General features: G+C 30.1%; 1 protein-coding gene across 1 annotated transcript in view; it reads left to right on the top strand.

Moving 5' to 3' along the window:
• Positions 1-5,944: 5,944 nt before the first annotated feature.
• LOC106464668 (transient receptor potential cation channel trpm-like) overlaps positions 5,945-13,257 on the top strand; it is a 31,765-nt gene continuing 24,452 nt past the window's right edge. The window contains exons 1-5 of the mRNA XM_022392440.1: positions 5,945-6,054; positions 8,710-8,786; positions 10,139-10,334; positions 11,029-11,242; positions 12,148-12,272. Of these exons, the coding sequence (XP_022248148.1) occupies positions 6,034-6,054; positions 8,710-8,786; positions 10,139-10,334; positions 11,029-11,242; positions 12,148-12,272 (633 nt within the window). The 5' untranslated portion in view covers positions 5,945-6,033. The remainder of the gene's footprint in view (positions 6,055-8,709; positions 8,787-10,138; positions 10,335-11,028; positions 11,243-12,147; positions 12,273-13,257) is intronic.

Genomic DNA, 13,257 nt, shown 5'->3' with positions numbered 1-13,257 from the left:
TGCATCAGATATTAGACATATTCTTAGTATAAATATATGTAAAAGAACACTGTAGAGGTTGCTTTGTACATGTATAGTCTGCATAGGTTATACCAAGTGATCATTAGTGCAAGTTTATGAAAGTAACAGTACATTTCATACTTTATTGTATGCTTATGTGTAGGAAATTTGATGTTTTATTTTAAAAGTAAATATGCTATATTTATAGTGTACACTTAGTTTACCAAAGATCTAAGTCTTTGCTATTCAGACATTTTTGTTCAGTGTATTTCATGAACTTATCAGATTTCTATATTTTTATTTTGATGTATCCATGGTATATTTTAACTAAATGGTACTTTTATATATCATCCCAATTTTTGGTTGTGAAATTTTGTATAACTTAAGTAACATATATTCATAACATTTGGATGAAGCAGCTATCATTTTTCTGTCAGGGATGACTTACTCAAGGAAAATGAACATGTACGATGAATGTACTAGGGATATTATTTAGATCACTTTTGAGTAATGACACTTGTAGTTGGCTAGGTTTATTTGTTTCTACTCCCTATGTTGTATGGACTTCTTGCAATATTCGTGGAAATGAGGTATGTTATAAAAGTACTTGCTATGCATGTTAATTGTTCTTTCCATTAGTTGTGTGACCGACCTTGTGACAGTTGTGGTCTTTGTGATAAGTCTTGTGGCCACTGTGTGTGTTAGTGTTTTATTGTGGAGTATTGAAGTTTGCGGTCAAAAGTTTTGTTGTTCCTGTGGTGTGAAAAGGCATGGATTTACAATAAGTTTAAAGTAACTTTGAGATAGCCCCATTCTTATCAATGGGATAATCAGATGTTTATCTGGTGATCTATGTAAATATAAAATATGTGTTAAACATTGGTTATAAAGTGTACACACTTTTTGTTTTAAAGAAAGAAAAAGGTTTATTTATACCTTAGCTTTTGGACCAATAAACATTCCTTTGTCATTGGCTAGTACAAAAGAAACATTGTATAACTGAATTGACTAAATAAACTTTTATAGTGAGATAAAAGCAGACAATGAAATGGAACTGTTTACTATTACTTGTATTGGTGCAGTATAAGTGGGGGGGGGGAGAGGTAAAATGCCTTGTTGTTGATGTATCCCCTTTCCTGGGTTAGATGGCTAATGTTGTTAAAGAGTTAAAGGACTTAAATAGTTGGTGGAATTAGAAATGTCCATGCAGACCTAATGTCTGTACTTATGTCTGATGTCAATAATGTTGAAAAACTGTGGTGAAAGGTATTCATTACTGATTTTAGCTTAATTGTTCTACAGCTAAACTGAATGAAATTAAGAAACTAATTGAGTAAGTGAACTGTTGGTTTTATTAGGAATATATTTCATTTTAATCCATTAGTGCATTAATTCTAGTGATGTAAAAAATCCTGAATAATAAGATGCAAAACCATTAGTTTGTATTAGTATATTGTGTACATGTATGATATAAATATATCTACTGTAAGGCAGTGATGTTTATTTTTTGTTCAATTGTATATCTTGTGATATAAGAATAAACTTTGGTAATCATCACAAAAAAATTCTGTTATAATTTTGTTTATATCATGCATCAGAAATTAAAATATGTAATCCTATCTTGCAGATCATTACAGTATCACTGAGTTTTACAAACATCCAAGAAAAGAAAATGTGATGGAAGAGCTATCTTAATAACTCTAAAAATCTTGTTTTTGGGTATTTCAAGAAAACTAAAACATTACTTTAAAAAACCTTAGCACTTTTGTTAGTGAACCTTCATAAGCAGTAGAGGTTTTACTAAGATATTGAATATTATTTCCAAAGTTTTTTTTTGAAGGGATGTTACAAAAAGTATCTGTTGTGAATTGGGCAGCTGAGTTATTTGGAGACACTGGTAAAATGTGGATAATTTTTAAATATGCAAGATAAACATATTCTTTATAGAAAGAGAAGGGTGGCTGCAAGTAAAAAACCAGGTTGGCTCACAAAGGATATAAGAGATAAAATTGAAGAAAAGTATAATAAATTGACTGGTATGACAGGAGACTACAGAAGATCAAGAAAGTTGGTGAAACAAGAACTTGGGACATCAAAAAGGTTGGCTGAAAATGTAAAAATTAACAGTAAGGATTTCATTAAATACATTAAGAGTAAACAAAATGTTAGAATGGGAGTAGAACCCTTGAATGATGATAAAGGAAGGCTCATATCTGATGATTATGAGGTGGCTGGGTTATTAAATTATGCACTTTCTTCAGTTTTTACTGAGGGAAATGTAAGCAGTATTCCTCTTCTTCAACAGTTGATAGATGGAAAGAAGATTGAACAACATATCACTATAATTCTGAGCTTGCTACTTTAAAAAAATTGGGAAATTTAAAAAATGATAAGGCTCCTGGGCCAGATAATATTTCCCCAAGGGGTTTGAAGGAGGTTAAGAATTGGATATATGATCCACTTGCCCTTAATAGTGGGCAGATGCCAAAGGATTAGAAGTTGGCTAATGTTTCTCCTCCTTTCAAGGGAGGTGATAAAAATTTTCCCAGTAATTATAGGCCTATTAGTCTTGCATCAGTTGTGGGAAAATGTTTTGAAAGTCTAATAAAAGATGATTTACAAAGTCATTTAACAAAGTTTAGAATTTTGTTGGATAGTCAACATGGTTTCACTAAGGGAAAATCTTGCCTTACACATATTTTAACATTGTTGAAACTTTGTTAAATGGATGGCAACTGCCTTTTGTAGAAACACAAGTGTAGATGACGGCGTTTCAAAAGTCTTCCGCCTTTTGTCTATGCAATTGAGGCCGAGCGCGGCTCAATCGTTACCCTGCCAGGCTGGATCCGAGGTTACACGGTTCGCGCCTCGTTATCGTAATATATATATATATATATATATATTTCTCTATCGCGCTTCGCACTTTCGAGCGGTGGGTACGTTATAAGATTTACGAGCAAATTCCACCATTCGGTTTGACAAGAGTTGGTGGTGGGTGGTATTGTTCCCTCAAAATTACCACCAAAAAACTGGGAACAGATAGCTGTTGAGTAGCTTTACGCGAAATTCACAAAGCAAACAAATTAATTTTAGGCGGTAGCCATGTTTAGTTCTGTCTTAAGGTACTTATTTACTTTAGGTAAAGGTAGGAAATAATTTAAGATATAAAACCTGTCATTAAATATTCCCAGAAAAAATATATTTGTTAACTTGTATGTTAATGAAGGTAGGAATGACTTCTTTTGCAAGATACTTTCGTAAAACTCATCCCAGCACTTTGCAGTAGTTTTAAGATTTTCATAAAATAAACCTCAATTTTGGTTTTGTTCTCTCGTTTTTATATGTGCAAGTTTTATATGGAATAGTTTAAAAGCGTAATGCTGTCGATATAAACGTACAGATACCCTGGTTACATTCTGTTAATTGTTTTTTGTTTTTTTAATTACGCCGAAAAACAGTCACCAATTCGTCGTCAGATTAGTCAGTTATGTACGTAAGAAAATAGTCAACATTCCATAATGATAACTCACAGATATCGATAGGATAGTTGATTTATTTGGGTACAATGTTTAAATATATATAGATGAATCATTAACTTATGTGTGTGTTTATTAACTTGTAGTTGTACGAATGTCAAACTAGCTGAGAATTTAAATCATGACATCGTCTAGCATCGTGCTTATAAAATACTGTACAAGAACCTAGTCACACAAAATAAAGCAAGCATGATTTTGGAATAAAAAAGTGTAAATTTTACAATTAAACATTCGTATTTCATTACACAATTTTAACCTTAAGTCTTTTAGTCACATTGAGTGTAAACTGTGTTTAATCTTATACTAACGAGGTGCTTTCCGGGCTTTTCTGTTTTGTCACGTGCCATGGCTATCATAACTTTTTTCGTGAAGAATGATAACCATTGTTTCAAATTTCTCATATCGCGTGATAACAGTTGTTGGAGGTACCGAACCTGGTATTTTTTGCCATTATATATCACGTGCTTAAACTTGTAAGATTTAAAGCTATTTCGCCTTGGTGTTTGTCATTTTCATTTTACAACGACGACGTCTAGGCGAGCATTGTTAGAATTTAACGTAGACTGAGATATCAAACTCCGGTATGTACTGGTTGTAGGAAAAACCCGAAATTTAAGTTTGTACTTTAGACTTACTTTCCACTGCACAGTTTGCATTACGTAAGCGTCTTTTAAAATATATTAATTTTAGATACATGAATGTAAGTGCTCTAGTATTTTGACTGGAGTAGGTACGTGCTTGTGAAAATATGGAAAAATATAAAGAAAGTTAAAGCATTGTTTGTGATCAATATTTATAAATTGAAGTTTTGTAAATGTAAAACTGGTAAAATATCCTTTTTTTAATACAGCTATTCAAATCAATTTGTAGTTCCAGAATATTATGATAATTTAGATTCGTTTGTTATTACTGCTCTGTAGATTTTGCCCAGTAGACTAAAGCCAAAAGGTGTTCTTTCTTTGGTACATTTGTCGTGTAGATGGTCAGGCCTTTTTGTTGGGCAATATTTTTAATAATGTAGTTTCGAGAGGCTATTAGTATTAGTAATCCATGGGCGTACCTAGTTAATTTTTAATAATAGAAATTGATACTTATTACAAGTTGTGAGTTCAAATTACCTGTACAAATGGTTATTTAAAGTATATATAATCTTAAGTTACAAGTACATATAGTTATTCAAAGTATACATGATCTTAAGTTACAAGTACATATATTTATTTAAAGTATATATGATCTTAAGTTACAAGTACATATAGTTATTTAAAGTATACATGATCTTAAGTTACAAGTACTTATAGTTATTTAAAGTGTACATGATCTTAAGTTACAAGTACATATAGTTATTTAAAGTATACAGATCTTAAGTTACAAGTACATATAGTTATTTAAAGTATACATGATCTTAAGTTACAAGTACATATAGTTATTTAAAGTATACATGATTAAGTTACAAGTACATATAATTTTTTAAAATATACATGATTGTAAGTTACAAGTACTGCAGTTTTGTTAAGTGCAGGGACAATAAAGAACCAAAATAAATGATTTAAATAAAACTATCTGGTAGTGGAATTAGATGATTTATTTACTGATTTGTGTGCTAATAAATGCAACTGATCTTTTTTGCATAACATCTCAGATTGTCATGAGTGTATTATAGTACCTGTATGCTGTTTTAAGAAAAAATGTGGCTTCTTTTTAGTGGAATTGTAGTAAAAATAAATGTTGAGTGTTAAATATTTTATTAATAATTCATTTATTTTCTGGGTTCATTACACTTGGAATGGATTATAAAACTTGTAAGACTTGTTTTTTTAATTATACAAAATACTTGACGATGTACTATTTTGTTTTCACATCACAAATACACATTGTAGAAGAAGGCTTGCATACTTTTATTGATGTATATTTAAAGTTGATATGAAGAGATTAAATGTGTCTAGTTTCATCAAATGGTGTATGGTCATTTAAATAACCAGAATAGAATACTCATGATCTGCTGCAGTGTTCAAAGCCCCTTCATGATTCACAGAGGTTATAAGGTACCCATCAAGTTCCTCCATTATCACCAGTTACTTCTATAGCTACCTCATGGGGGAACATACCCACAATAAAAAAACATTAAGACACTCATCCGTGGTACCTGAGCATTTGCATCAAGTTTACTCTTAATATTTTGTAAACGGAGGTAAGAACACAGTGTCAAATATAAGGCAGATTTGGGTTCAGACAGATTTGGGTTCAGTGATCTTGAACACTTACTCCAGGACCACCATTATGTCTGGGTGACATTCCTGGGTCTGTTTGGAATGCTATTCAAGAAACATTATATTTTTCTTCCTGGTAAATGGTGTTATTATGTCTATGGTTTTTTCTTGATTAGAAATTTGTATGCTTTTTTTTTGCAGTGCACAGAAATGTGAACACTTAAAAGGGTCTGTCAGATTGGGAAAATTTTCCTGTGGAAAATAACCACGCAAGAACTCATGTGGTTACTATGGAGACAGCATCCACAAAGGTTTGTTCTGAGCTTTGGTTGTTTGAACTTTAAAGCATATAAAATTGTAAAGGTTGACATATCATACTTTAAGATTTTTTTAATCAATGGAATTTATTTAAAAAATATTATAAAATAGTTTGATTTTTCAAAAGCATGCTATAACTCACAGATTCAAAGATTTTTATTTAAAAACTTGGGAGACTGAATGTTTAACAATCTTCTTTTAGTTATTGTGAAATTATAGTTATTTGCTGTGTATGTAAAACTATATTTGTGGGAACTTATCTTTAAACATGACCATTTATATACAGCAGATCTGATAAAAAGTGATTGCAAATGCTTGTCACTGAATGAGTAATTGGTTGTATTTTGATAATAATAGGTCAAAGTTGAATGATTGAATTAACTTAAAAAATACAATTGCATTATAACTTGATGTTTGAAGATTTTTGTGATTTGTGTTTCACTGCTTCTATTTTCTAAATATTTTTATAGTTCTTTGTTTGTGTCCTTAAACATTCTAGTCTTATAAAGAAACTGACAATTAAATACTTCTCGAGTTAAAAGCCTTGAAATGTTAACTTTTAAGTCAGCAACTCTTGCCTGATAATGATAAAGATAAATGAAAGTGGATTTTACATAATTTTGAAATTAAATCAGAAATACAGTACTCCTGTAATATTTCATTCCTACTGTTCAAAAAGCATGGATAAAAACATAACACTGTTTAGACTAAAAAAGTTTACTTGGAGTATTTTGTGTTTTTTCAGTAAGTATATTTAAAGCAATATAAAAAGGAAATTTTGATTGAATTACATAAGTTGATTATAATTTCTTAGATACAACTATTATACATTTTGTGCAGAAATTTATAAACTGGTCATACCACTGTGTTAATAGTGCTATTTTATCTAATTAAATCATTTTTTATAGATAACTGAATTTAATTCTTTTGTTGAGCTATTGAAAAAGGATAATGATGAAAAGCACTAGAAATGACACCACAAATTTTCTAGAAACACCTGTTGTACCTATTTTCCATGTACATTTTAAAAGTGATACTTGCATTCATATCTTTAAAATGTATCATATGATACAGACTCACTAAGTTAGGATATATCACAGGATTATTGTGTCATCAATAGTTATGTCACCTCCTTGTTGCATAATCAGTCAATATGGTTAATTAAAGAGGTTAGATATATATATATCAGTTATTAGTAATTGTTTAACCTGTTAGGATTAATAACAGTTATTAGTAATTGTTTAACCTGTTATTTAATCAGTCAGTATAGTTAATTAAAGAGATTAGATATATATATATATCACAGGATTAATAACAGTGTTATCAGTAGTTGTCTAACGTGTTATTTAATCAGTCAGTATGATTAACCACAGAGGTTAGATATGTATCACAATTGTCAGGTTTTGAGTATGGGCTTGGATTCTTTTACAGTCAGTGTCTGTGATTTGTTGGCGATAAATTTCAACAGTAAATGGAAATCACACAATCCACTTGTTTTAAAATAATATATTCAAAAATACGTTTCACTATTTGTTATCAAAGTTCTATTTAAAGCTTTAAATAATTATTTTTTCATGTCAAAAATCCACATAGGCTAGTTCAGTTACTTTATAACTTAATTGACAAAATAAATCATTTTTTCTCTACTCTGTTTCTTACTGCACAATCTGTGATAGATTCCTTTAAATTCTCTTGTGGTTTACTTCATTTGTATACAGAACTTCAAATAATTGTCTCATATTTGTCAAAGTCCACACAGGCGGATTCAATTACTTTAGAACACCCTTGGATAATACTAATTATTATCCTTTATCTCTGTTAATTCAATATCACTGTGAAACTCACTTTAAATATTGTTTAAATAAGGCTAAACTAACAATCACGCAGTCTAACTTCACTTTCAATCACTAACTTAATGTTTTCTGACTTCTCTAGAAATTGCCCATCACTGCTAAACTGCCAATTACTCAGTCTAGATCTGTCTAAGTATCTCTTATTTACTTGCTTTCTTAACTTTCTCTCTGTATAAAGTGAAACTTTTTTATGTTTTACTTCCTAATGTTTTAATGTGTTAGTTTTTCCAAATAATTGGAGGAAGTACACATGTTGATTGTACAGTACATGGGAGTGTCACTACTGGTTTTGTTGACATAGTTTTCATATAAAGTTCACTATGTTTTGTTGTTTATGGCTTCTCATTCTTATATCATACTGTAACCATCATCTTGAATTTAAAAAAAAAAGACCAAAAATTTGGACAATTTCGAATGGTTGGTTTTGAGTTTTTTTTTAATTCATTGTATCTTATGTGTGTTATCCTGTGTGCTTACTCTTTTATCAGAATTGTAACTTTTGTCTTAAGGGCCTTTATTACTTATCATTTCAAAATTTTCAGTTGACTTTTTTCTGTTTATACTTATCGTAATTGACATTTAAAAGTAAACCAGTTGTTTGATTATTTATAAATACTTTTGAGATTATGAATGACATATGTATGCATTTTAGTTATATCAGTTGTTAAATATGTAGATTAATACAGAAAGTCACACATTCAAACAAATATTTTTGTCAATTAAGGGTTTGTTTCTAAAGTTGTGGTTGTTGTAATGTGAGAATTAATAAGAGTTATTGCTGTTACATGTCTACAGACTCAGTTTGCTATTGAGACCAAATTTCAAAAGAGGGAATGTTGCAAGTTTATTGCTTCATCCAAAGATCAAATCAGGTCAGATTTTTGTTACTCTTCTGCATAGTTTAATCAACAGCTGATACAGAAATGTCATATTAAAAGTAGGGACTCTATATTTACATTAGAAATACATAAATTTAATTTCTTGCTCCAGGATATTTTATAAGAAAGTAAATTTTCTAGTAGATATTAGTTTCTTTCTTCAATTTTTATTATAAAATATTATGTTAATGATTGCTTAACTCTTTTTATCTGTATTTTTTTAAAGATTTTGTGATCAAGAGTCATTTAATAATGCACTCAATTTCACCAAAGATTGATAATATGTTGTATTAATATAAAAATTGAATTGTTAGTAAATCTAAAAATATGTCTTTAAATTTGATTCTTCATTTCAAACATATTTTAATTTTTTTTATGGTTCCAAAAAATGTTTGTGATAATGTTTGCTAAATGTTTTTGAAATTTGAATAAAAAACATCAATGGATACAGTTTACAATTTGATGGACATTGTCTACCAAAGAACATATATTACATGGGCTTGCCAAAGCACAGCCCTGCTGAGGAAGTTTTGTGTCAGAAAATATTTGATTTCTGTCAAGTTATGTACTTCTATAATATGGCTTTTTTTTTAGTATACTGTTATGATATAGTTTTCATTACTTTGTTTAATATTCTTAGAAATAATGGAGGGAGTACTTGTTGGGGGATGATTAATGTGGCCATTGGACCATACGTTCCATTATATTTTTTCAGTAAATTAACTGGTTGTAATAAAATAATGGTGACAACATTATAAATAAATATAACTTAAATTCATGTACAGTATGTGTGTGTGTGTGTGTGTGTGTGTGTCACTAAGCAAGTAACTTTATGGACAATGACTTGTAGGAAACAAAAGATAGATCTGAGGGGCTGTTTTTGTACACCTCTGATTTGAAATCCTCAGTAAACAAATGCAGAGGTATACGAAAAGAAACATCTTTAGTCTGACATGATATTTATCACAAATGTTTGAATGTGTTGTTAATGTAAAATATATATTAATCTTATTGATAATTTTGACCAATGAACACAAATAGACATTTTGATGAGAATTTAGCACACAAAGTAATATCTAACAAATGATTTTCTATCAAATGGTTTCTTAGGAGAAAATTAATGATAACAAATATAGAAAAACATATACTTTTATATTAACTTTATTTAAATGTTTTCAGCCAGTGCACTAGAAAGTGTTTTTAGTACCTAAGTATTAAGTAAAGTTTTAAATAATTATTTTGATTTCCTTCTTTTCACATAGTATTGTGGTGTTTTCTGTTATACAATAAATTTGATGTTGTGAACTCTGGTACTGTATTTCTACACTTGTTTTGCTTTCCAACAGGTGTTGTTGTGGCCTGGCCTTTGAACAGCACTCCCCTTTAGCCACTCAGGGCTTAGGAGGGTTTAGTATTCACAGTGGAAGCTCACAGTTTTCAGGAGATGAACACTGGTCTTTCTCTCGTCATACAGCCCTCTACCCTACAGATGCTTTTGGAATAATTGAATTTCAAGGCAGTTCTCACCCTCTTAAAGCACAGGTAAAACTCACTGATTAATATTAATCTTCATAAAAAAAAAGAGTTGTTTAATGATTTTTTTTTACATAATGTAATGGTTTTGTTGTAATGTGAGTTTTATGTTAGATTTTTCCTTGGTTGTGTGTTTGTAATATCATGGCAAGATTTACAGTTATTGTGTAGGGTGTTGTGATCATACACATGTTGACTGTTTTTAAATGTCTGCTAAAACTTTATTGGCTTGTAAGCATCTTAATTTTATCATAAGATTTTGATATTATCGTTACTGTTTATATTTTGTTTTTGATTTATTAATTTATTTTCTTCAAGATTAAGTGATCTTGTTAGTGTTAAATGGTTTTGATCTATATTAATCCCTCATACCTGACGAATGGTATAACATGGTGAAAAAAAAGGCTAATTTAGAAATATTTTGACCTCCAAGCTCAATTTATCCATCATAATAAAAAATATGAATGTTCCATTAGATATTTAGTGATATAACAGTTAGATGCAAGAAAGGTGAACAAATGTATTTGTTAAAATCTTCTTGTACTTTATTATAAGTAGTAAGTGTGATGTGATTAAAAAAGTGTTTAATAGGAACATGATATCAGTTCTCATTTTGAAGAGATAAACTGCTTGTTTAAAAACATATTGCAAATGAATAATAACCTTAGTGGAATTTAGAAAGAATTGTTTTTTAATTTTCAAGTATGTTAGGCTGAGTTATGACACTCGACCAGAGTTAGTTCTTCAGTTACTCACGGAAGAATGGAAGCTGGAACTTCCAAAGCTTTTAATCAGTGTTCATGGAGGAAAAGCTAATTTTGAACTTCAGCATAAGTTAAAACAGGTTCTCAGAAAAGGGTTGGTTAAAGCAGCAAAAACTACTGGAGCATGGATATTTACTGCTGGAACTAATACAGGTAAAATTCTGTTAAACTTATCTAAAAGTTCAGTGATACTGTATTTGTTTAACAAATCTACCAATGTGAAATCCATGGATTATAACAAATGTATGATATATTTGTTGTTTTGAATAATTAAAAACTGATAATAACACAGTGAATGTATAATTTGTTTAACAAAAGCAAACCATATAATAAAAATATAATAATTAAAAATAAAACTAAAAAGTAAAAAATTAGATACATCAAACATTTCAACAAACACCATCACTGAAAGCAACAACAAATAAATAACAGAACACACTAACACTAGCTGTTGGCTTTAAGTCCTGTTGCTGATTCAATATTTGTTGGACAATGCAACATCAGTATAACGATAAAGAAATATCAGAACACACTAACACTAGCTGTTGGCTTCTTGTACTGTTGCTGATTCAATATTTGTTAGACAATGCAATACAATTATAACAATAAAGAAATATCAGAACACACTAATACTAGCTGTTGGCTTTAAGTACTGTTGCTGATTCAATATTTGTTCAACAATGCAACATCAGTATAACAATAATGAAATATCAGAACACACTAACACTAGCAGTTGGCTTTAAGTACTGTTGCTGATTCAATATTTGTTGGACAATGCAACATCAGTATAACAATAATGAAATATCAGAACACACTAACACTAGCTGCTGGCTTTAAGTACTGTTGCTGATTCAATATTTGTTGAATTATGCAACATCGATATAACCATGTAAAAGTGCAAGTTAATACAATCCTCCCCAAAAAGTTGTGATCAACAAAAACCCAATAAACACCTTAGACTGTGCATTTCTGGATATCGTTCCTATCATTTCCAAGTCGATTTTGGTTATCACTTTCTCATTGATATTAATGATATTTTTACTTTTTGGAATAATTAGGGGTGATGCGACACGTTGGAGAAGCTTTGCTGAATGAGAGAACACCAAGACAACGTAGAGTGGTGACTATTGGAATTGCTCCATGGGGAATTATTGAGAATAAGCGTGATTTAGTTGGAAAGAATGTACGTACAAATCCAATTAACATTTTTGTACAATCTTCTTTTGATATTATTTATCTTTCTTTTCTATTACCACTATTATCTATCTATAAAAATATATAAAAGCCACTGTCTTTTGGTAACACTTGGCAGAGTTCAAATTGTCTCAGTGGTTAGAATGGCTGAACGTCAAGCAAATGTCTTCCATTCAAATATCAGTACAGTTAAAATTTTTATAATTTTTTTTTAAATAAGGGATCATGTTTAGAACCAACTCTTTCAATCTTTAGAAAACCACAAATACCATGATACTTCAAATTAATATTTGTTAGCAATGGACTTCAAACACTGGATGTCAAAGTGGTTCAGTGGTTACAGAGCTTAACTCTCTTGTGGAAGTCTTGCATTCAAATCACAGTCAAGTCGGGATTTTATGTTAATTTTTTTTTCATAAATGATCATATTTACAGCAAGCTCTTTCAATATCATTTTAGATTAAATCAGAGATTTGAAATATTGATTGTCCATTTAAATTAAAAGGTGACACGTTTACAGCATCAAGCCACCTCAGTTTTTCTTCATTTCAATTGAACATTTCTAACACCATCTATGAAATAAATTCTAAACTTAGATTCTGAATAAAACTAACAATAGTTCAGAAAAATGTGCAAGAAAGAAAAGGCCACTCAGCAAGAGAAAGAAAAAGTAGATGGATGGCATGACAAAATCAAGAACACTTAGCAAATATTAAGATAACTGAAGCAGAGGGAAACAATTGTCATGATCAAATGAAGCTTCTGAAGAAACAAAGCAAGGAAGAATTGATACTGAAAGACATGCAAATGGTTCTAGCTCTCTATATCTTCTCCATGTGTTGAATGGGTACATCAGCTAGTGTTTTTATAATAGTCACAATATATAGACTTCTAAATTCTTCTTAGTAGCCCCCTATGTCTTCTGCATGTGTTGAATGGGTACATCAGCTAGTGTTTTTATAATAGTCACAATA

Source organism: Limulus polyphemus, unplaced genomic scaffold (genome assembly GCF_000517525.1).
Source record: "Limulus polyphemus unplaced genomic scaffold, Limulus_polyphemus-2.1.2 Scaffold1714, whole genome shotgun sequence".
Taxonomy (NCBI): Eukaryota; Metazoa; Arthropoda; class Merostomata; order Xiphosura; family Limulidae; genus Limulus; species Limulus polyphemus.
The sequence above is the reverse complement of the archived record's forward strand: the minus strand, read 5'-3'. Positions and strand labels throughout refer to the sequence as shown.